General features: G+C 34.3%; 1 protein-coding gene across 1 annotated transcript; it reads right to left on the bottom strand.

The window, feature by feature from the left end:
• Window positions 1-640: 640 nt before the first annotated feature.
• On the bottom strand, window positions 641-8,012 carry LOC110798139 (sucrose-phosphatase 2). The gene is made up of 9 exons (XM_022003291.2): window positions 7,819-8,012; window positions 7,502-7,578; window positions 7,125-7,424; window positions 6,449-6,550; window positions 6,133-6,327; window positions 5,756-6,046; window positions 3,455-3,641; window positions 1,090-1,136; window positions 641-996 (listed from the first exon to the last, which is right to left on the bottom strand). The coding sequence occupies exons 2-9, from the start codon at window positions 7,559-7,561 to the stop codon at window positions 901-903; spliced, it is 1,278 nt and encodes a 425-aa protein (XP_021858983.1). The 5' UTR covers window positions 7,562-7,578; window positions 7,819-8,012; the 3' UTR covers window positions 641-900.
• Window positions 8,013-23,871: the final 15,859 nt, after the last annotated feature.

Raw genomic sequence — 23,871 nt, 5'->3', positions numbered from 1 at the left:
ATTTTAAGAGGGGTAAGAGAATGACACAAGTCTTTCATTTTTCACAGTCGTGAGAAGAGTGATGGCGGTTGAATTGGTTGAACGATTCTTATTGGCGTTAGGGAGAATTTGTGGTAGCTAGAATTTCCATGGCAGAGTGGTTCTGAATGTGGGTGGTTCTTGTGGATTGGTGGTTAGGTTGAGCGACAGTGGGATAATGTATGGTCAATGTGTTAGTCAATGATGATCAAGATAGCCTTAGGAAAAAGGAGAGAAAGGAAAACTAAAACCCTGATTCACTTATCTTTCCTGGAGGTACTCAGGCTAAACCTTTAACACTAAGTCAATATTTATGTTATTATTATTTCCAGTATACAGATAATTTTTTTTTAATAACCTAATGTATATTTTTAACAAAAGGTCTTAAAAAAATTATCACCAAAAAAATACTCGTGAGAATTGATACTCGAGTAGATAACTTTTACATATATCGGGGTAACTTTTAGTTAACTTTTACTCTGATGTACATTTTTTTTTTTTTGATGTACATATTTATTATACACCATTATTTATTATACACCATTTGTAAGTTGTAAATAAGAATTTTATAGAAATTCGCTGCTAATGCACGAACATATACTAGTTTAATTTGATCAAACAGTTTAACAAAAAAAACATGAGATTGTAGTAAGCTGGTAATCGCTCAATTCACGTTACACAAGGTTAGTAATTATTAACATGTATCTTGTATAATCTGTTGGAGCATTGTAAAGAATTTAACATGTCGCGAAACATATTTATTACTAAGGACAATGATCACGGCACGTTCATGATTCATCGTATAGCTAAAACAATGTCAAGGTTTTACAAAAGAATTACACCCCTCAGATTTTAGCCTCATCCAGCACAAGGTGGGCAAACCTACAACATCCATGAGTTGTTATCCTTGGCAGCATAACCATCCAACCATGTTTGATGCACATGCTCCCATAAGAGGTCACTCAAGGAGTCGGCAACCTGCAAAATAAACCGGTCAAACTCAAACAACTAGCAAAGCTAGCACGATCATGGGTATAATGTATAATGTATATATTAGAGCCTTGCACTTGCCTTAGATCTCAATAGAGTTGAAACTACACCACACTGGCGCTCTTCACCTGAAATCACAAAACCAATTGTTAGAACACGCAAAACAAAACAAGAAGCTCTTCGTAGAATAAACTGCTTTGAAATGAAATGAAATGAAAAGAAAAAAGGGAGTAGCTCAATCTATAGGTCTAAATGCAGCTCTCATCCTGACATGAAATGATCATATTTCAGGAATAAATAAGGACGTTCAGATTCAGGTGGTACTTTAGCTTGGTCTATTGAAGTGTTGTTTACACGCCAGAGTCACAAGACTCGCAATAAAAACCTACTGCAATCTTTTTAATAATTATGATCTGAAAAATAACACTAGGGTCATTGCAGACAGAGTTCAACAATTGCATGAGGCTTAGGAATAGATATCGCACATCAGCAAAATGAACAGAATAAGAGCAAGCATGATAGAAGCAATAAACTTCAGTGAGTTCATTTTTCTTTTTTCATGAGAGGTGGAATTGCAAATAACTATACTAAATCAACATATAATGGGATCACTCACCCATTTAGCATATACTTTTTTAAGCTGAAGGGATGATTTTCTATAGTTCTGGAGTCACCACAATGTAGGAGGCTGGTCGTAGAATGGAAGTCATTTATACTAAATTCACTTGATATTCATGCTACATTGCTACATAAATGTGAGAAAGAGTGGGAATGTATTATCATAACCAAAGGGTTTAGAAAATGCAAGCAGAGGCCCACTAAAAGTAAGTGACTTGAGAAAACTATCCCTTCCTCTGTTGAAAATTCTGATACTGAAGTCTGAAACAGACAATCTAACCATTCATTTCCACTTCACAAGTCTTCCGTGGATAAACAGATACGTACACTACAAGAAACTAATCTCCATTTGTGCTTGCAAACCCCTCCCACACCCCTTCTCCACGCCCGAGAAAGAAAATTGGACTTCCAGCATATATCCTGGGAATAACCTATTAAAATTCTTCATATGGACCTTGACTGAAACAAGCAAGTTCATTTCATAAAATGGATACCGCATTACCATGTACATACAGACAATACAGATTGGGGCCTTGAGAGGTTCTGTCTCCATGAGAGTTTGACAGTTGAACATCTAAACATTACTAGGGAGCAGGGACTTATACCAGGGAACTAGGCTACTAGACACATTCACTTTTCCCATTTCTTGTTCAATTTTAAAATTTAACTAATCAATTATTGATTTACAGGGTGAGGATAGGTCTGAAACACATATGCCCTAAATCAGGCCCCATTCCTGAAAACCAATGGGAAATTCTATGCATCTCACTATCACGTTGGTCAACCTGTCAATTCCATTTCTAACATTGAGAATCATGTCTTCAACACTGAATCAATGGTAGTAGCAACTAGCAAGGAATGGAAGTATGGAATGATATAAGGCGAATATAATAATACTTCCTCCGTTATTTTTCTATTGAAATATGGAACGATATCAGGCGAACATAACGAATACTTCCTCTCTTTCACCATCTATTGTGATTTTCACGTAAGCAAAAATATAGTAATGCGGGGTCTTGTATTCGTCTCGATATATACTTCAAAAATATCAAAATTTTATTATTTTTACTAGACGACAATTAAATATATTAATGGTTAAAGTTGTGCATTGCAAGCGTGACAACTCATATGTCGCCATAGAAAGAGAATGGAGGAAGTACATCTCGGGGGAGTTTATCTCTAAGATCTTCAAACCAAATGCTACCAAAGCAGCAATGCAATACAAAGGAGTAATCTGAAACAATAAAAGAACACAAACTTTTGCAGGCAACCCTGTTCTTCTGTCACATTAAGGCAACCTGCTGTCTGAATCATAGTTAGTAAACTTCCCTCAAATTAGGCGCTATTTCAAAGATTCTACACCTGCCACAAAATCACCCTAACTTACACTCCCAAACTGTATACAAGCTTTTAGTCACTTATACATCTTTCGTGATAGTAAATAGGCTCATCTTAATCTTCAGTTTACTATGCCATACGGCCCCACATTACCCTAATTCTCTCATGAAGTTTACAGGACCCAAACCAGACCTGACCGAGTTGCTTACCACCTCTATTTCTTTCACATGTAAACAATTAAAGATGCAACAAATTTGCATCTACTAGTAAAATGTCCAAGTCTTAGTTCCTGCCATCTTTCAAGTTCTTTGTGAAGCTAACCCAACGGAAGTATTTCATCGAAGAAAATAACTTCACTGATATCACTAAAATATACAAGTATAAATGTCACATGAAAACCTAAGAAAGATTCAAAACAGCATGTAAAGTAAGATATGTTAAGTAAAAAAAGTTTACGACTGCAAGGTAATATACTATTTAAAGGTCTTACCAGATGTTTCCCATTTATCAAACCTCACAAGCCATGCATCATTGCTTATCCTTGTTGGCAAAAGGCGATCAATCCAAACCCGGTATTTTGTTCCCTGACGATCTCCATAGCATTTTTTGAGTTTGTCTATGCTGTCATAAAGAGAGAGCTCCTCGCCAGATGGATGGATAAAACCCCCTGAAGGATGCTGTAATAATGCAACAAGAATGAGATTGGATGTAAAACACAGAGAATTGGAAGGATTCACACGCATATAATAACACGACGACAAATAATAATCCACTACGACTTTAAGACATAATTCAACCATTTGGTTTTTCCATTTAACTCTTAACGACCCTGTTCAGAACAACTGCTAAACAAACTAGTTAAGCATTGTCCCAGATCTAATACAGAAGATAGAAGTCAATAACAGATGCAACTATAACAGATAAAGTGAATATCTACAAAGTAGTCCTCGATATTTCTCCACCACCAGCCAAACACAAAGAGGAAAAAATCTTAAAATTTACGAAAAAGACTACAGATGCATATTATTCCTGAACCTACATATACATGTACCATAACTCTTTAAGCACTTATGTTGTCCAAGTTTAACAAGCAAATATCAGATAATCGGAAATAAGGTACCTGGAAAGGACAGCATTAAAACAAAAATCTTGTGATTTTAATGCAATAAGAAATCATTACACACACAGGAATATAAGTAAACTAAACCATGTCAAAATAATAGATTTTATCAGAGACAAAAGGAAAAATTCACATAAACAATACCAACTATGCTGTTTCTTCCAAGAATAATATTAATCTAGTATAATCCTGACTATGGGGAGTACCTTCCCAGAATAAACCAATAACTTAAATTATCTGATTTAGCAGGTTACATGGGCCATGTGGCAAGTTGTGATTGTCACAAATTAATATTTTTTCTCAGAAAATCTACCTTCATTTTCCCACAACCTTTCTTAACTAACGACTCCAATCGTCGCAGGTAAGAAGTAATTTCCAATTTAACGCACGACTCTACGCTATGGGATGATTTCAGACTTTAAATTTTACCAAGTGATGTTGCGAAATGGTGTTGTATCTGGTGGTCTTAGGTGGCGTTGATGCGGGCACGAGGTATGAATGATGGTGGTGTTGGAGGCAGGAGGATAGAGAGATGAGGCGGCAAGATGGAATGAGACTTGGATGTAGCTGGGGCAGGGCTGTGAAGGGCGTGGTTTGGCTGGACAAGGAGAGTGTGGTTTGGGCTGGCATGGATTCGTAGGTGGTTGGGGGCAGACAAAGGAAAGGGTGGCTAGGCAAAGAAGGGGGCAGGGAGAGGGGCGAAAAGAAAAAAAGAAAGAAGAAGTTACTGGTTCAACAAGTTGATTATAAAATCGGTTTGTTTTGGGAAGACACACCCTAATGTTGAGATTATATTAGAATAATTTATAGTTGGGTTTATTATGAGAAGAACAATTTTTCCAAAACAAAATAAGATTTAGATATCTAATAATGCAAAACCTTCTTCTGCCTTGCATAATTTACAAGAAAGCTGTCCAACTTTGGACTATAATGGCACTGCTCTCCTGCTGCTTCTTTAAAATACATTTATTGAAGAAGAAGCTCTGAGACAAAACACAGCATAAAAAACAGTCCACTCTCAGTTAAAAGAAAGCTTAGCCAATACCACTCTGAAAGTCTGAAGAAAAACAAAAGCATTACCAACTTAATTTTTCATAACATGGACTCTGTAGATCTCATCATCAGCCTTCAAATTTCAGCAACAAAAACTTTATACCAACATTTCCCATGTACAAAACTTTTTTTCCCCAGAAAGCAAGCATACCTATAAGATTAATCAACTTTAAGCTGTAGATTGAAGACAAAAGGACAGAGCATATCCATTTATCACAAGCTCTCTTTTTGCATTTTGTTGCAACAGAATATAATACTCATGCTCTAATTTGGAAAGAATGAATGTACAAGGTTGTATCATCAAGAAATCTAGTCAACTAAAACAACGTTGCAACAAGTGAGAAAAGGTGAAACTCAATTCTGTTAAACAAGGTACAAAGGACACTAGCACTTTGAAGTTGGAATAAGAAAAGGGTTACAATGTAGAGTCAGCGAGTTACCTCAGAAACACCCCACAAAGGAAAGACAAAAAAGAGACTTGTATTGTCATAGATACTGTAAATTAGCATAAAGAAAAATGGCAGGCATGCATGACCAATTGACCAGTACGGAAGTACAGCATAGCAACCATGGATAATTTCAAAATAAACTTTAAAAAGAGGATAGGAAATAACATACACAAACTGATTTGAGGCTTGCATAGTATGACTCAGAGTTCTCAACTTCACCACGTCTCCATCTCTCATAAAACAAGTAAAATTTAACGATTTCATGGCCTGGGTTCACATGCTCCAGCTGCAATTCAGTAAAATCCATAGCATCCCTGGGAGAAATGCTGGGACCAAGGTTGAAGTGACTAATAGCCTGTATTATACCAGCAGCACATCTTTCAGTTGCATGGATAATTTTGTGGTTTCCTTTTGCGTTTTGTGCATGCCATTGCAGCAATTCCTCTTGAGCATTGCTAACCTACATACATTCACTACAGCAAAAGTCACTACACCTGCCTTCGGTTAATCTGAAATTGTGATAAAAGAAGTGATCTAGCTACCAACCATGACACCGTAAACTTCAGGGATGCTGAAGAGCTCAGCATCATTTCCAGAATCACCACACACAAGGGTATTGGTGGGTAGTTTTCCCTCAGACTTAAACTTCTTAAGCAAATAAGCAAGGGCTTGTCCTTTTCCAGCACCTTGTGGCAATATATCCAGGTCAATTCCTCCACTGTAAATTATCTTGGCATCCAACTGGAACAGTAAAACCACAACTTTCAGACAAAAGAAATCCTTAATTTTCTACGCAAAACAGAAATTGAAAATTGAATCATATCTTGTTTAGTAATAATACAACAATATTAATAGGTATTACCCCACGTTTTTCCAATCTCTCGGCAAGAACCTTCATCACTTCTTGCGCTTTCTCCTTCTCAACGTAAAAGCTAACTTTATGTGGTCGTTGCTCTGTCTCAGCCTGCATTTACTTGGAAACTTAGAAACCCAAAAATGTAAATCATGTAACCATCAGACCATAATCAGCGTGGAGAAAGACTCTTCCATCTCATTTATGCTACTTTTCCTACATGTCTAACTACTTAAAATGGACAGGCAGGAATATTGATCTATAGGTAACAACAACCACTTCCTAAAAATGGACCTTTTTTTCCAGTGACAAATCACTTTCCAGCCAACCCACCAAACTTAACCTCAAATAATAAAATACAGTGTAATATTTTCATATAATAAAACTAATATGAAAACATAACCTTTCTTAACAAATTAAACATTTCAGAATGAAGAACGAAAACAGGTCAATCAAATGAATCCCCCCCAACCGACCAACCAAACAAACAATATAAGCAAAACTATTATACCTCAGGCTTAGACAACTAGTACCCAGTGATAAGAAAAACTAATACAAGAAAAAGCTGCAAAAGTGCAATATAGTACTCCGTACGAGTTTATAAGCGAAACTAAGAGACTTACTCCACTCAAGCAGGAATTCAGCAAGCTAAAAACTACTAGTACAAGTTATAAGCAAACTATACCTGAGGTTTGAGCTCAGAAAACTTGCTTGCCTCTTCTTTAACTATATCCCTATCCCATTTCTGACTCAAAATTTTGGCCCAACCTTCATCCGGAACCATGGATTTACCATATGTTATCTCAGTGCCAACTGACATAATTGTGATATCTGGAGTCAACATGGGTTTCTCTTTCCTCAACTCCTTGTAAAGGGTTAGAGATCTCCCAGTTGAAAACACCAGCAACGAATCGTGGCGATTATTCGATTCCCACAAAGCATTGAATCTCAAAAGAGAGAGATTCTCAGCATCATGATGATCAACCTAAAAATTCAAATCACTCATTTTCAATACAATAACTACAGAATTTGATCAAACTCAACTGATTAAACCAATCTTACCATAGTATGATCAAGATCTGAAACTATCATTAGACGTGCTGGGGAACTAAGACGATCCATTTTTCAAAGAGATTAACCTAAAATATGAAATCAATCAATCAATCAATCCTCAAATTCGGGAAATTGAACAGAAATCAATTTCCGCAAAACTGGGTGAATAATCAAAAATAGTGCGTAAAATTTGAAAATGAAGTTCGAATTCAACTAAAAAAAGTAAAAGAAATCATAAAATTTAACATAAAACGAGAGAATCGATTTGAAAATTGCAAATGATTCTAAAACAAAACAACAACAACAACAAAAAATGAATTATTTACCTGAAATGAAGCAGAAGGCGAATAAAATTGAGGAATTAATGCATTTATGGTATCTGAAAGTGATAAAATCTGGGAGAAAACAAAATGAAATCGTGTGGCTATTGATATTGAAGAACGTGAAGATGATAAAATTGGGAGGAATTATTTTGGCATCCAAGAGAATAGGATCGAGGGTATATATCTTTGGCGGTTCTTTTGTTTTTGGCAGAGTAAATAGGTCTGGAGTTCCCTAAACTTTGTCAAAAGGAGCAGTTAGGTCCCTCAAGTTTCAAAAGGAGCATTTAGGTCCCTCAAAATGGATGGAAACCGCTGCTTTTTGACTTCTGTTACTAACGTCTGTTAAATGAATTAAAAATAAAGGCAAATTAATATAAAAGGCAGAAAAGGACAAAATAACAGTTACTTTTACATATTAACAATAATTAAATAAAGGGAAACCCTTTTAAGTTAGCTTTTTACAAAAAACTAGCAGTTCAAAGTATTTAACAAGGCCATTTGTACCCAAATTATTCAACACTTAATAAAATAAAATAATGGATCAACGCTTCCTACTAATCAAATCCCCAAATTAACACACCCAACAAGCATAGGTTAATCAACAACATTTCTCAGAGACAATTTATCAAACACCTTGTGTGCACACCCAAGTAACTTACATTTCCGGTAAAATTCATCCGAGCTCAAACCCATAAACTCCATGCATCATCATCATCTTCAATCTCATGTTTAATCAGCAAGTCAGCAACTCATACATGAAATCTAACGAGCCTACGACTACTAGTACTCTGCTCAACCATACTCTTTCAATTATATTCTTATCAACAGCCTAGCTAGCTAACATAACTTTGTGGATCAAACAACAATGCAAAATCGATCGAGAACCAATACTCACAACCACAAAAACAAAGCACCTTGCTGGATGTTCCTTAACAACAGGGCCCGACTCCGAATTTTCAATCGGAGCCTCTAAGTGGGCTTAGCCAAGCTCTGGACACCTCTTGGCTGATTTCCTGAAAGGGGGTTTAATTTCCTCCGCCTCTTAATTCTTACTCAAAGTCTCGAACCATCTTAGTTTACTCCTCTTCTTCTTCGGTATTTCGTGGCTGCAAGTAGGGAAAAATCCCATGGTTGATTGGTTTCTTCACTGCTACTCTGCATCATCGTTGATCCTCATCATGATCACCATCAATCATCTATCAACTTGAGCTTGAGATCACAATAATCGTGCACCTTCAAAGATCACTTTCAACAGTATCCCATAATAAAAGAGGAGAGAGAAAGAGAGAGAAAAAGGTAGAAGAAGAACTAGTGGTAGTAGCAGACATCTGGGAGAAGAGAATTTGAAACTTTAGAGTTGTGGAAGAACAACAATTAGCTGAAGTTTATGGCGATAATTGCTGAAAATTTAGAGTAAATTTGCTTGGGTTACTCACTAAATTCGATTTGATTAGGAAGAGTTGTGGAAAAACCTAGAAAAGGGAATATAAAGGGTGAAACGTGTAAATGGAGAAAAAGCCATATGAAAAAGCTAAGTAAGTTGAAAAAGCTAAGTCATAATTAAAATCAGCTGTTTTCATTTATTTATACACGTGTAAATTAATTTTCCTTTTCTTTAAAGCGGTTTTAATATTATTTTATTGAACTTAACGGAAAATGAAACGGTGTTAACAAAAGTAGCTGATTCCATCCATTTTGAGGGACTAAAATGCTCCTTTTGAAACTTGAGGGACTTAACTGCTCCTTTTGCCAAAGTTTAGGGACCTCCAGTATAGTTTACTCTTTTTTGGCATATGGACAACTTACGGTAGCCTACTGCCCCATATCCCGAGGCCCCGAGCTAGTACTCTAATATCCGTTGTGACAAAAACCGCGAATTAGAGTATGGACGCGTATGAATGTTGCTTATTGTACATTTGTACTCACTACTCATAAACAAGCTATCGAGGAAATAGGGTATGCAAAAAATTTAACATATTAGTAAAACTAACGATAACAAGTATGAAGTTGTTGAGAAAAAAAACAAACTACTAATTGTTGGTAGCCTAGTGTCGAACTTGGGGTATAGCGAATATCATTAGGATTTTTTATCCAACAGACCATACTACTTTTGTGATATTTAGATGCTTATTAATTGTTTTAACCTCAGCCAACAGGGTGTGCAAGTGTCTACCAATGGTACACACTGCATCCGCCCCTGGGTGTGGGAATACCACTCTTTTGATGTGATTATCCTGCGTCACACCTCAATTTATAAGCTAGTCCGCCGCTTAACTTTTTTCTCGAAACACATTTTCTACCTTCACCGTTCAGCCAAAGTTTTAGTATATCTTAACCGATGTTAATTAGGTAAGCAGGATGAGCACATTCACCTTTACCCAATTCTACGCTTCATCAAATCTGAACACAATCTAAATTATCAACTTCAACCACTAATTGTGCAATATGTTGTCTTTAGCTAGTGTTAGGCCTTTAATTGTTTAAAGAATATTAAAAGAGTAATTTAGTTCGTCTTAAGAATTGATATCGTTTAATGATTTCAACCTTGAGATCATAAAGTGTATTGATTAGAAGAGAAGTCAACAATCGTAATCTCATTTTTCAATTGGTAGATAGTACTTACAAGGTTTTAAATGTTGGGAAACATCTATTGCCTTGAAAATGAGTTATTGCTCGTTGTAAGATATTACTGTAAAACAGAGGAAACAATCATCCCTTAACTCTGTACAATTTCTACACGTAACACAAACAATGACAAGTTACAACCTCAGTAGCTTTGCTTGCCTCATCAGAAACATTACCTTTTCAAGCTACAACGTCTGACATTGAAAGGCCAAGTCGTGGCAAACAACTTTGCTTTCCAAAGAAACAACTCTAACTCTGAACTTATTTTTTATGATTTGATCTAATCTGATCTGAGAGAAGTAATACGGTTCTGAAATAAGGAGAACTAAACAGGCCTAAGACCTGTCATTATTTGCAAGCAGGTCCAAACTCTCTTCAAATGTGGATGCTCTGAGGTTAAGAGATTGGAATACACGAGCTCTTGATAAAAAAAAATTAAAAAAACAACATACAAGAACTTAAATTGTGGTACTAAGAAGACACAGAAGCAATTATTGAATACGTATATTATCACATAACCTATGTTACTCCGACACTTCGTCGAACGGTGGGTATCGGTGTCCAAACGACCAGACCCGCAACACGACGCTCGAGAGTGGTGGAAACAAAGTTTGGAAGTGCAAATTTTGCAGCAAGCAAGTAACTAGCTCATATTATAAGGTGAAGGGTCATTTACTTCATTTTTCGGGGAGAGGAACCACTGCTTGTACAAAGGTCAATGATGGGCTTAAGGCAGAATTGAAGCGTGAAGAGGATGGAGTTGCACTCAGCAAGTTGACTTCAAAGGTAGAGGAACAACAAAGGTCAGAATATCTTTCTCTTCCTCCAGAATTGATTTGAAACAACCTAAGAATAGAAAAGGTCATATTGGATCTTCTATTGAAAAGGCTTTCAAAGCCAAAGATAGGGAAGATCTTGATAAACAGTGTGCCAGGATGTTTATTTCAGCTTCTCTCCCAATTAATTTTGCAAGAAACCCTACTTCAGGAGTTATTGTACGAATTTAGCCAACAATGGTCTTGATGGTAAGTTCCCCCCACTTATATTCAACTTAGAACAACCTTGCCTTCCCAAGAGAAACCCCATATTAGTTTATTATTGTAGCTTATAAGAGATACTTGGGTAAAAAAAAAGGGTTTCTATATGCTCTGATGGTTGGTCGGATGTGGTTAGTAGGCCTATAATAAACGTCATGGGTGCATCTGGTACATCCGTTGTGTTTTGATTCTGTTGATGCATCTGGAAAGCGCAAGGATCGTACTTTTGTGTCTGAGGTATTCATTAAGGCTATTGAAGAAGTGGGAGCAGAGAATGTTGTCCAGTTTGTTACTAATAATGGACCTAATTTCAAAGCAACATGTATCGTTTTTCTCTTTTCCATTTATCTTATTGTATCCATTGAATTCTCCTGTTCTTGTTTGTTTATTAATTATGTGTTCCCCATCCTTGTTAGGTTCCATTGTTGAATATAAATATTCTCGTATATTTTAGACACTATGTGTGGTGCATTGTGTCAATCTGGCATTCAAAAGTATTAGTGAAACGCCTGAGAAATCTAACCACTTTGATCAGTGTGTATGGCTGAAGAATATGTGTACAGATGTAAAGGAAATCAAAAAATTTGTGACCACGCACAACATGGTAAAGAGTATATTTCGTAAGCACACTAAGTTAGAACTCTTGTCAGTGGCCGAAACAAGGTTTGTGAGCCATTACGTTGTTGCAGAACGCATGAAAGAAGTGAAGGAAGGTCTCGAACAAATGTTAATGAATTCCGACTTTAGCTAGGGTTCTATTTAGAACTACCAAGAATCCGATTGATATTAAAGCGTGTGAGTACAAAGAAAAGATTTTAAGTGATGGTTGGTGGGGCAATCTTGACTATCTTTTGAAGTTTGTTGAACCTATATACGAGATGATTCGTGTGGGAGATAAAGATGCACCTGTTTTGCATCTTGTGTGCGACATGTGGTATACCATGATCGAAAGAATCAAGGTTTACATTTCCGAGCACGAAGGAAAAGACATTTTAGCTGGCACATCTGATTTTTTTTGATGTAATTCATAGTGTGTTATAAAGCAGGTGGAATAAAAGTTGTACCCCTTTGCATTGTTTGGCACATTCCCTTGTGATAAGATTATATAGCACCCGATGGCTTAAGTGTAGCACAACGAGATTCTCAAGGGTTTCCCCAAATGAAGACGAAGAGGTTTCCAACAATAGAAATGAATGTTTTGGGCGTCTCTTTCCTAATTCAGATGATTTCAAACATGTTAGACTGAAGTACGAAGCATTTTCTAGCGAGGCACCTCCTTTCAATCAAGCTCATGTCATTGTTTCCCGAGATGATGAAGGACATATTGTTTGGTGGGAAATTATGGTTCTTCACTTCCCCACCTCCAATCTTTCGCCTTTAAATTATTGTCACAACTGACATCATCTTGATGTTGCGAACAGTTGATGTGGATGCTGAAGTTTGCGAGATCGCGCAACTCTCCCTTAATGAACCTGATTCGGAACGAGCTATTGCTGGTGTTGGAAGTGAAACAGAAGACTAGTAGTTTTTATGCTCTGAGACTTTAAACTTTTTAGTAGCTTTATTTTTTTTTATGTTGTAGATAATCTATTTTATGTTTAAGTTGTTAAATTTTGCATTTGGATATTTTGAGTAACTTTAATTAATATTTTAGTCTTCCTCTTTTTTTTATACTTCCTCCGTTCCGGAAATATCGCACAATGGTTGACTTTTACTCCTCTAACTATTACTTTGACTCTTATCATCTCAAATCGTGTGCAAGTAAAAATTATAAAAAATTAATGTTTAGAAAATATGTATCGATACGAATCTAACATGACCCCACATGACTTAAATTTCCTTACGTACGAATCACAAAAAATGGCCAAAGTCGTAGTGTGAATAGTGTAAAATACAAATGGTGCAATATTTCCTAAACGGAGAAAGTATATAAATTTAACAACTATTTTTTTATTTTTATAAAAAGTATGTGTCGCTTTTCTTTAATCTGACACTTTGTATGGGAGCCGTGTCTAAAGCACAAGTCAAAACACTCCTTTAATCGTGTCAGAATGCTTGCAAATATTTGAATTGGAGTGTCAGGCACGACACCCACACTCGTGTCTAAGTAACATAGCACATAACAAAAAAAAACGTTGTAAAAATTCTTATGATCATGCGCTAAGGTTAAGAGACTGGAATACACGAGCTCTTGATAAAAATAAAAATAAAAACATACAAGTACTTGAAAGTAGTACTAAGCAGAAATAGAAGTCAATTATTGTATACATATATTATCACATAACAAAAAAATAACTTCGTACTAATTCTAATGAATAATGATCATGCCATGAATGAGAAAATAAGCATTTATTAAAAAGTATTCGTAACCTCCAAATCACTTATTAATATATTAATAGTGTGTGGCTCGGGCGGATACTCCGGTTGCTACTTTGAATAATTAAACTTGGAGATTCTTCTCAATTCAGCTCAATATTTGACCAAAGTACGTGTAGTCCGTAAAAGTGAAAAGATTTAAAAGTTCATCAACCACACATGTACATTGCGTCATTTATCATGACAATTAATTTTTCAATTAGATCATTTTACATTTCGTTTAATTTATTAGTGGAACGAAGTGATTCAAATTATCAAGATATATGCAAGGCATTTTTATACTTGATGCTTACGAGACTTATGATATCATGTTTAATTTATGGTTTTCCTAATGCTTTATCCAATATAGTCTATAAGAAATTAAAAGTAACATAAGATTTAAATGTTTTAGACTTATTAAGGTTAACATGTATTTATAAATTAATGTGCATGGGTAAACAGCAATTAGTGGTTGGTTAAGATGGTAGTGAGAGTTTTTATCCAAACTTGAGGTCTTGTGTTCAAACCTTGTTGCATTGATTTTTGGAAAAATTGATAAAGACAGTCCAAACTATGGACATTCTTCTTTAAAAGGTCCCAAATACGGATTATTACTGGTAGGTCCAAACCGCAAATTTTTGGCTATACCCGGGTACAGCCAAAGCTGGCTGTACCCCCATCCAAAACGATGTCGTTTTGTGTTGTTTAAAATGAACATTAATATACTGGTACAAAAATGAACATTTACTATTTCGGAAATGAACATTTATTTATTTGGAATGAACATTGACTATTTTGGAAATGAACATTTATTTATTTATTTGGAAATAAACTACAAAAATGAACATTTACTATTTCGAAAAAGAACATTTATTTAGTTATTTGGAATGAACATTTACTATTTTGGAAATGAACATTTATTTATTTATTTGGAAATAAACAATATAGGCGCTTGTAAAAACATAAAAGACCAATGAAGTGAACAATTTCATTATGAACATTAACCATATATTTATTGTGAACAAACAAATAAACAAGAAAGAACAAATAATTCAACAAAAAAGAACAAACAATATAAAAAAGAACATAAAATTCCAGAAAAAAGAACAACCAATACAACAATTATGAACAATTTTATGATGAATTTTAAAGCCAACATGAAAAAACAAACAATACAACAAGAAAGAACAAATACTGGTACAAAAATGAACATTTACTATTTCGGAAATGAACATTTATTTATTTATTTGGAATGAACATTTACTATTTTGGAAATGAACATTTATTTATTTATTTGGAAATAAACTACAAAAATGAACATTTACTATTTCGAAAAAGAACATTTATTTAGTTATTTGGAATGAACATTTACTATTTTGGAAATGAACACATATATTTATTGTGAACAAACAAATAAACAAGAAAGAACAAATAATTCAACAAAAAAGAACAAACAATATAAAAAAGAACATAAAATTCCAGAAAAAAGAACAACCAATACAACAATTATGAACAATTTTATGATGAATTTTAAAGCCAACATGAAAAAACAAACAATACAACAAGAAAGAACAAATACTGGTACAAAAATGAACATTTACTATTTCGGAAATGAACATTTATTTATTTATTTGGAATGAACATTTACTATTTTGGAAATGAACATTTATTTATTTATTTGGAAATAAACTACAAAAATGAACTTTTACTATTTCGGAAATGAACATTTATTTATTTATTTGGAATGAACATTTACTATTTTGGAAATGAACATTTATTTATTTATTGGGAAATAAACAATATAGGCGCTTGTAAAAACATAAAAGACCAATGAAGTGAACAATTTCATTATGAATTTTAAAGCCAACATGAAAGAACAAACAATACAACAAGAAAGAACAAACAATAAAGCAGATAATTATTATGAACAAAAAAATAAACAAAAAATAACAAAAAATTCAACAAAAAATAACAAACAATATAAAAAAGAACATAAAATTCCAGAAAAAAGAACAAACAATACAACAATTATGAACAATTTTATGATGAATTTTAAAGCCAACATGAAAGAACAAACAATACAACAATAAGTTTGATGAATGAATTTAAAAAACAACAAGAAAGAACAAACAGTACAACAAGAAAGAACAAACAATACAAAAAGAAATAATAAAATATTAATGAAGAGTTTAATTATGGTCATTAACCATATGATTATTATAAACAAACAAATAGACAAGAAAGAACAAACAATATTAAAAAAAACATAAAGTTCTAGAAGAAAGAACAAAAAATACAACAATTATGAAAATTTGATGATGAATTTAAAAAACAACATGAAAGAACAAACAGTACAACAAAAATGAACAAACAGTACAACAAGAAAGAACAAACAGTACAATAAGAATGAACAAACAGTACAATAAAAAAGAACAAACAGTCGACAAGAATGAACAAACAATATGAGCGCGTCATTTTTGGGGGGTACAGCCAGAGTTGGCTGTACCCGGGTACAGCAGTTAGCAATTGGGTCCAAACTAAAGGGGGTGATAACTTTGCGTGGGCCTTTTCCAGAAATGACCGGTTACGTAAGTAAAGCTTGATGACGTGTCGGGTTGTTTAAAAAAAAACGTGCCACTTAAAAAATGCCCACCCATTTAATAAAAACCCACCCGTTTAAAATACCCACTTCCCCTTTAAATGAAAACCCAGACCCCCAACTTCTTTATTCTTCATCTTCTTCGACAAAATCAACTGTTGCTGCTGGTAATGCTCTGTTCATTCCTTCTTCTTTTTTTCGTCTTTATATTTTTTTCACCTATTCACTCATTTATAAAATAATTTGCAGAAAATCATGATATACTTTCATTTACAATTTTTATTTTTGATTCTATTGTACAATATAAAAATTAAGAAAGAAAAACAGTGGATTGTGCTTACCATGATTAATGCTAACCATTTTCTAACAAAATTAGCCGAGACAAAATAAAAATAATAATCAGAAACAATGTAAGTCGAGACATACATAGGATTATTGTAAATTAACTAATCTGATCATTTCATTACTGCAAAAGAAACATTGGCAATTTAAGAAACAAAATTCAAAAGAAAATTGTGATCAAGAAAATAAAATAACACAATGAATTTCACAAAATCATTTCCATTAAACTGTAAGATTAGATACATCATTACCAAACCTATTCAATAACAGAACAAAATACCACCTTGATTCAATCCCACATCTCTCAAATTTTCACAACCCAGACCCTAATTCCTACCATAAAACCCCCAAATTCAACGGAAAAGAACACTAAAACCTTATTTAAGAGATAGTAAAATAGAAACGGCGTGCTTAGCGAGTTCACCGGAAAGAACAAGCCTGACAGTTCACCGATGTCAGGGTAAACTTGTTGCTCCGGCTTGCAAAATGATCACCGAACCACCCTGTCACCCAAACATCCACCTCTATCCGAAACTATGAATTGGGTTGAAAATCCCAAAAATTGAAAACACTAACCCGCAAAAAGTAATCAATTTTGCTCCAATTGACACACAATTTTTCCCCAATAAACCACTGAAATCAACTAATTAAAGAGAGAAAAAAAGGCAGCTGATGAAGAGCGAAGAGGACCGATGAAGGATGGTATTAAAAGGAGGAAGGAGGAGGAGAGAGAAAACAGAAAGGAGAAGAGGGAGGAGGAGGAGATCGAGATACTGGTGGGAGTGGTGGTGGACTGGTGGTGAGGGTATTTTCTTACAGAGGAGTGAGTGGAATAGGAAGAAGAAAGAGTTGGAGGACTAAATGGATGATGGAGAATAAAAACACGTGCCAGCCTATTTCTTCCCTCAAATTATTTAGAAAAAAAGGTAAATTAAATATAAAATCAAAAATCAAACACTTTAACTTATTTAACCAGTATCCGGTTAAAAGGCCCACGCAAAGTTATCACCCCATTTAGTTAGGACCTGCCAGTAATAATTTGTAGTTGGACCCTTTTAAAGATGAACGTCCATAGTTGGAACTGTCTTTGTCAATTTTTCCTTGATTTTTGGTTATCAACAACTTCACATAGCCTTGGTGAGTGGATGATGTGGCGTAACAGAAGAGTTCTTGTAATACCCCGAATTTTTAAAGCTTGATTAATTATGCTAAATTATTTTTATTTAGCTTAAAACCGTTTTAAATCTTAATTTCAAACTTTATTTTAATTAACGAAGTTGTATTGCGATTAAGTTTTTAATATCGTTACACGATTTATTTATTTTTCAGATTTTATAATTTAATTTTTTTACGAGCTTAAACTACCTTTTTAAATCTTGTTTATTTCGAATTTTTAATAATTTCGGAACGTTTTTATTTTATTCGAAAATTTAATTTATTGCTATCGATATTTTATAAAAATTATTTGAAAATCTGATTTTAATTAAACATTCCTATTTATATCAATTCCTAAATATAGCAAAGAAATTTCAGAATTTTTCCTAACTAAGTGAAATGACCAAAATGCCCCTAAGGAACAAATTGGCATCTTTCTCTTCCTTGCTCTCCACGTACAATGTAAGGAGGAAATTTCATTCCTTCCTTCTTCCCTCATTTCAGTCTCCATTCATAGCAAATTACAAATTTGCTTCCTCCACTCCTTCAGCTACATATTCAACATCTCACAATTTTAATTTCAAAGATCAGAAACCACAAAACCAATTTCAATTCACCCTTCCCTTGTTCCTCTGATTCGGACCATCACCCATCACGACCACAACAACCACCGTGGCCACCACTGATTACCACCACTGCCCCCACTGTCTACCTCCGTCCCACACCTCTCGACCACCGTCCACCACCTATCACCCCACCGTCTCCCCTGCTCCCTCCCCGCTTCGCACTCCCCTGCCTCTCCCTCTTTTCTCTTCGCTATACCACACCCGCAGCCACCAGCGTCGCACCACCGCTCCCAGCCACCCTCTCCACTATGCGAACCCACCTCCGTCCCCAATAATCGGCGAGACGCCGCCCTGAACCGCCCAGAAACACCCCCAACCTCCCCTGCTTTTCCGTTCGACCTCCCTCACTTTCCTCGTGGCTCTTCCGCCGCGAACCCCACCCCACTACCGTCGACCTAGCCGGCGAAATCCGGCAGCTCTGGTCCACCCAGTCGCCGCCGTCCTTTCCTCCTCCCCCGTGCCCTGCTTTCCCCTGTTTCGTGCTTCCCCTGTTTCTCACCCTCCTCTCTCTCTTTTGGTCGACCTCCACAAACCAAAAACCAAATACAGACTTTGATTTTATTGCTTTAACCAAACCCATATTTTAATTGGGCCACTCTAATTTGGGCATTGGTAAGAAACTAGTTTGCTATTTCAGATTTTGTAACTTATTAATCTCCATGTTTTAAACATTTTTTTTTATAATATAATTATTATTATTTACTAATAAATTGTTTATTATTTTCAGGTTTAATTATTGATTTTCCTAAAATAAGTTACTAGCTTTATTTATCGAATATGAAATTTAAATAATATTTTCATGAAAATCGATTTATGAAATATATAAATATATTTCGATTAAAATTTCGTTTAATAATATTTTCATTAAATTATAAAATTATATTTTTATTAAAATACGTTATTTATAAATTCATTATTTATAAACTTAATATTTATAAAATATCGATTTTATAATTATTTGTCGATTTAATACTAACTCGATAATTTAATATTTTGAAAGAAATTGAACTCGGGGCTCAGGAAGGACGATCCATCGGACATGGAATATAAAAACTACGGTCGAGGTAACGGTTATTGCTAGTACCCGCAATCCCTTCGAAATGTATTTATGAGTGATGTTATGAATTATTGATGTTTTATAATGATGTTTTATGATTTGCGGGATTACAAGTATGGTTTGATTGAATTATTTTATGATAATGCAGCTTTATGCAAAGTATTGATTTAATGAATTATTATTCCTGAAAGAAATGATTTTACGAAATAACGAGATTTAATGATTTTACTGAAATATCCTGAATGAATGAGATTTTTCTGATTGATGTTCTATTAAAAGAAATGTAAACATGATAAATGAAAGTGTAAGAACTGGTCAAGTTCCCCTGATATGGAGCCCAGGCTCCCCCTGATAAGAAGCACTGGCTTCCCCTGATATGGAACCAAGGTTCCCCCTGATAAGAAGCACTGGCTTCCCCTGATATGGAACCAAGGTTCCCCCTGATAAGAAGCATTGGCTTCCCCTAATATGGAACCAAGGTTCCCCCTGAAATGAAGCACCGGCTTCCCCTGTTATGGAGCATTGACTCCCCCTGTTATGAAGCACTGGCTTCCCCTGTTCGTAGGAGACGTCCTACCATGTTTTCCTGTAAAGTCCTGACGACCAGAATAATACTGTTAAAAGGAAAAAGATTAATGAAATGACGTTCCTGAAATGATATTCTTAATATTAATGTTCCTGAAATGATGTTTTAGAATGATGCTTCTGAAATATTGATTTATTAAATGTCTTACTATATTCTATTCTCCCTGTTTATTAAATAAAATGAATTGAAATGATGTTACGATGCTAGGGTAACTTGTTACTGAGTCTTCGGCTCACCGTTTTGTTTTCCGTTTTAGGTACTGCTGGGGACCACGGAAACGAGTAGTGGCGAGGATTTCACTATTACCAAGTTCACCTAAGTTAATGTTAATTTGTAACAAGTTGAAGTAAAGATTCCTAATTAAGTTTCGTACTTTTATTAAGGAATTGAGAAGGATGATTATGTTAATTTTGGAGTTTAATAGCGTATGATGGATAGTTGCCTTGTAATTCCCAAGAGGGAGTTACGGCAGGTAATGTCCCGACCGAATTAGGTTAATTCCGCTGTTAATTATGCTTTAATAAGTGATCTAGAGGTCGGGGCGTTACAGTTCTACGTGGCACATAAACTTTTTTTCGCAATGCCTTTTAATATATTAGTATAGATGGAGTTGTTACATGAAATTTAGTAGCTAGCAGAAAAATATATATCAACAAGCAAGTTAGAGAACTGAATTTGTTTTTCTTGAAAACTGAATTGCATGTCTCATCCTTCAGGTATCACGTGGACTAGACTATCTAAACTCAAAAGATAGACTTTATTTATAACTATACAGGGGCGTTTAGTTTTGGATATCGGATACGATCTGAAGTTTCGGATATTTAAAATTTTCGGGTCGGAAAATGTGATCAAAATAAGAATCCGGAAATTTCAAACTTTCAAAATTTTTGTATCAGATATTTTGAAACATATATCCTAAAATTTGAACCTATATATATATATATTCATGCTTTACACTAATTTTTTATGGATATCCGATCGGAAATATCCAAAACCTTAAAATCGGATAGGATAACCGAAATTCTGGATCGGATTATCAGATTTTCTGTTTTTTTTATTACTTTAAAAATGGGAACATTTAGGATCCGAAATGGAAAAAAGTTCGATTTAAATCTGATCCGAAAATCTGAATGTTTTTTATGGATATCTGATCTGAAATGTGGGAAACCTTAAAGCTTGATCGGATATCTGAAATATCGGATCAAATCGTCGGATTTTCATATCGAATTAAACTGATCTTATATATTGCACACTCCTGTTTCTAGCACTTTCAATCTGGAAAATGATTATTACATTCTACTTAGTTGATTTGACACACATAATGTGAGCATAACACAATTTTCTATGCTCTCACAAAGGGTGTGCTAAAATCAACTAATTAGTGTGTCTAAATCAATTTCCTTTTCATTTGCACCTAAAACTAGACACTTATCCAGACTTATCATAATGTTGTTGAACTTGTTTGGTTCGCTAAATTTTAGCTGCTTTGAAACAAAGAAAACAAGTTAAAAGTTTGGTGAACGAAGATGGACATTAAAAACTAGCTAGGGAGCCAATGAACAAAACTAGTTCGTAAACTATTCGAACTTAATTCAAAATTTTCATCATCCAAGCGCAAAAATATGATGAACATACTCTTAACATACGAAGTAGTAATTCATGTTTTTTTAACTATATATTGTATGCTACATTTTGGAATGTGTACGTGCATTAGCACGGGATGTATATAGACATATAGTGTTAGAAATAAAATAAAGACATACTTTATATAATGAAACATAATAGTTTGAACCGATAACACTTACAAACAAGCCCTTATTTTATTGATTCATTCAACAATTTACAACCATGAACCCCCTATTTTATTTATTGATTCATTTGCATAACAACCAATAACACGTAAAAACCCAAATCAAATTTTCTTTTCATGAACCAACTTCATGGGATCCTAGGCGGGAACGGGAACCAAGACAACAATATCAACACCATGAATATCATCTACAAACTAAGCAGGAGTAACATGATTGATAACATATAGAGAGGGTATAAAAGAAATAGCGAGAAGAAAAACAAGGTTAGACACTTTTACACATAATCAGCGGGAACATTATTTTAATGGTTATTGACTTGAATTGTAAGTTTTAAAATGAGCTTATCTTTGTATACATGAAGAAAACCTTGCAAACTGAAAAGATAAGGTGGTTGTCAAGTGATAGTCTACGGTCCAATAAGAAACAAAAATAAAGCAAAACCAAACAAACATGTAATTAACAAATGAAATGGGTGAGGAAATATAATTGTTGTACATTTCTAATGTAATCCAATAACTAACGCACTAAGCTACTTGGGAGTTCGGATACAAAGCAAAACAAAATACACCTTTTTTGAGATATTACTATACGAGGAATATGGAAATAGAAAAGAATACTATGTAGGGTGATGATAAAGGTCGCAAGTTGCGACAACATTTAGTTGTCGCAATCTTACGTGTCGCAGTTTAATTGGTACACATAGGCGCCACGTAGGCTATGTGTCATCAGAATATTTTTACTATCAATTCAATATTTTTACTATAAAAATATATAAATAAGGTAATCAATGTAAAAAAGGAAACAAATTAGGATATTAAGATTTTCCTACCTTTTTTTGAAAGGTATATAATAGATTATATAAGTTAAATATTTTAATTTCCAATTTAAATCATGACACATAAACATGCCATGTCATCATTGTGACACGGCTTAAAGGTCGCATGTTGCGACCTTTATCATTTTCGTACTATGTAATGGGTTTGTTGGATGTCGAATGGAACCAAAAAAACAAAAAGAACACAGGTATTAAAAATAAATAAAGAAAAAAAAGGAAATATTGGATGAAAGAGAAAAAGAAATATGAAAATACTCATCTCAAGCAATTGCAATGAAGATACTAAAGGCAAAACTTCATGATAACCCTGGAAAAGCCTATAAATTATTTATGTTATAATTTGATGGGAGAATCAAGCAGAAAACAAGCCCTCAAATATATTTAATCATTTTTTGGATGTATCGTATCTCTGTCGTATCCCATACGTTTTTTCTATTATTCTAAATGATATAAGGGGTGTAGAACTACAGTCAAAGTATCTCTATATTCTATAACCAATCCAATAAATAAAAAAACTCTTGTTAAATAATTTAGTTCTAATTTATTCGTTAATTACTCCAACGATTGCTACAAATATTGACTATCGACAATGGAAGCTGGAAAAAAAGTGAATAGGAGAAATAAAAGAAATTAGGAAACCTGAATCAGGATGTATCATATAACAAAAAAACCACCCTTATTCTAACTATCACAATAAGTGTAAAACTATGTAAGACAATATAAATTGTAAAATTTTAATAGAGGATGAGGATGATAGATAAATTAATTAAGGTAAAATAAGGATGATTAGTCGAGTCCGTTAAACAAAAAAATAAGATGATGGCGACATAGGCATTAGACAATAAATCTGATTGCTTAGGTCACAATGCATCCTCATTCTACGGCCGCAATGTCCCTTCTCTTTACAAGATCAACAAATTCGATTAGTGAAGTAGTGTACATTGGGATAATGAAATAATACATTACACAATTACAAATTTAAAAGAAGGAATGGGGAGTTTGATGAATTTTCTTTTTTCAAATTACCA

Source organism: Spinacia oleracea, chromosome 6 (genome assembly GCF_020520425.1).
Source record: "Spinacia oleracea cultivar Varoflay chromosome 6, BTI_SOV_V1, whole genome shotgun sequence".
NCBI lineage: Eukaryota > Viridiplantae > Streptophyta > Magnoliopsida > Caryophyllales > Amaranthaceae > Spinacia > Spinacia oleracea.
This window is presented reverse-complemented; position numbering and strand designations above follow the sequence as displayed.

Coding starts and splice junctions, on each gene's coding strand:
- LOC110798139 (XM_022003291.2), bottom strand. CDS start 7,561: ATGGATCGTCTTAGTTCCCCAGCACGTCTAATGATAGTTTCAGATCTT. Junction 7,425..7,501: donor CAGATCTTGATCATACTATG/GTAAGATTGGTT, acceptor TTGAATTTTTAG/GTTGATCATCATGATGCTGA. Junction 997..1,089: donor CAACTCTATTGAGATCTAAG/GCAAGTGCAAGG, acceptor TTTATTTTGCAG/GTTGCCGACTCCTTGAGTGA.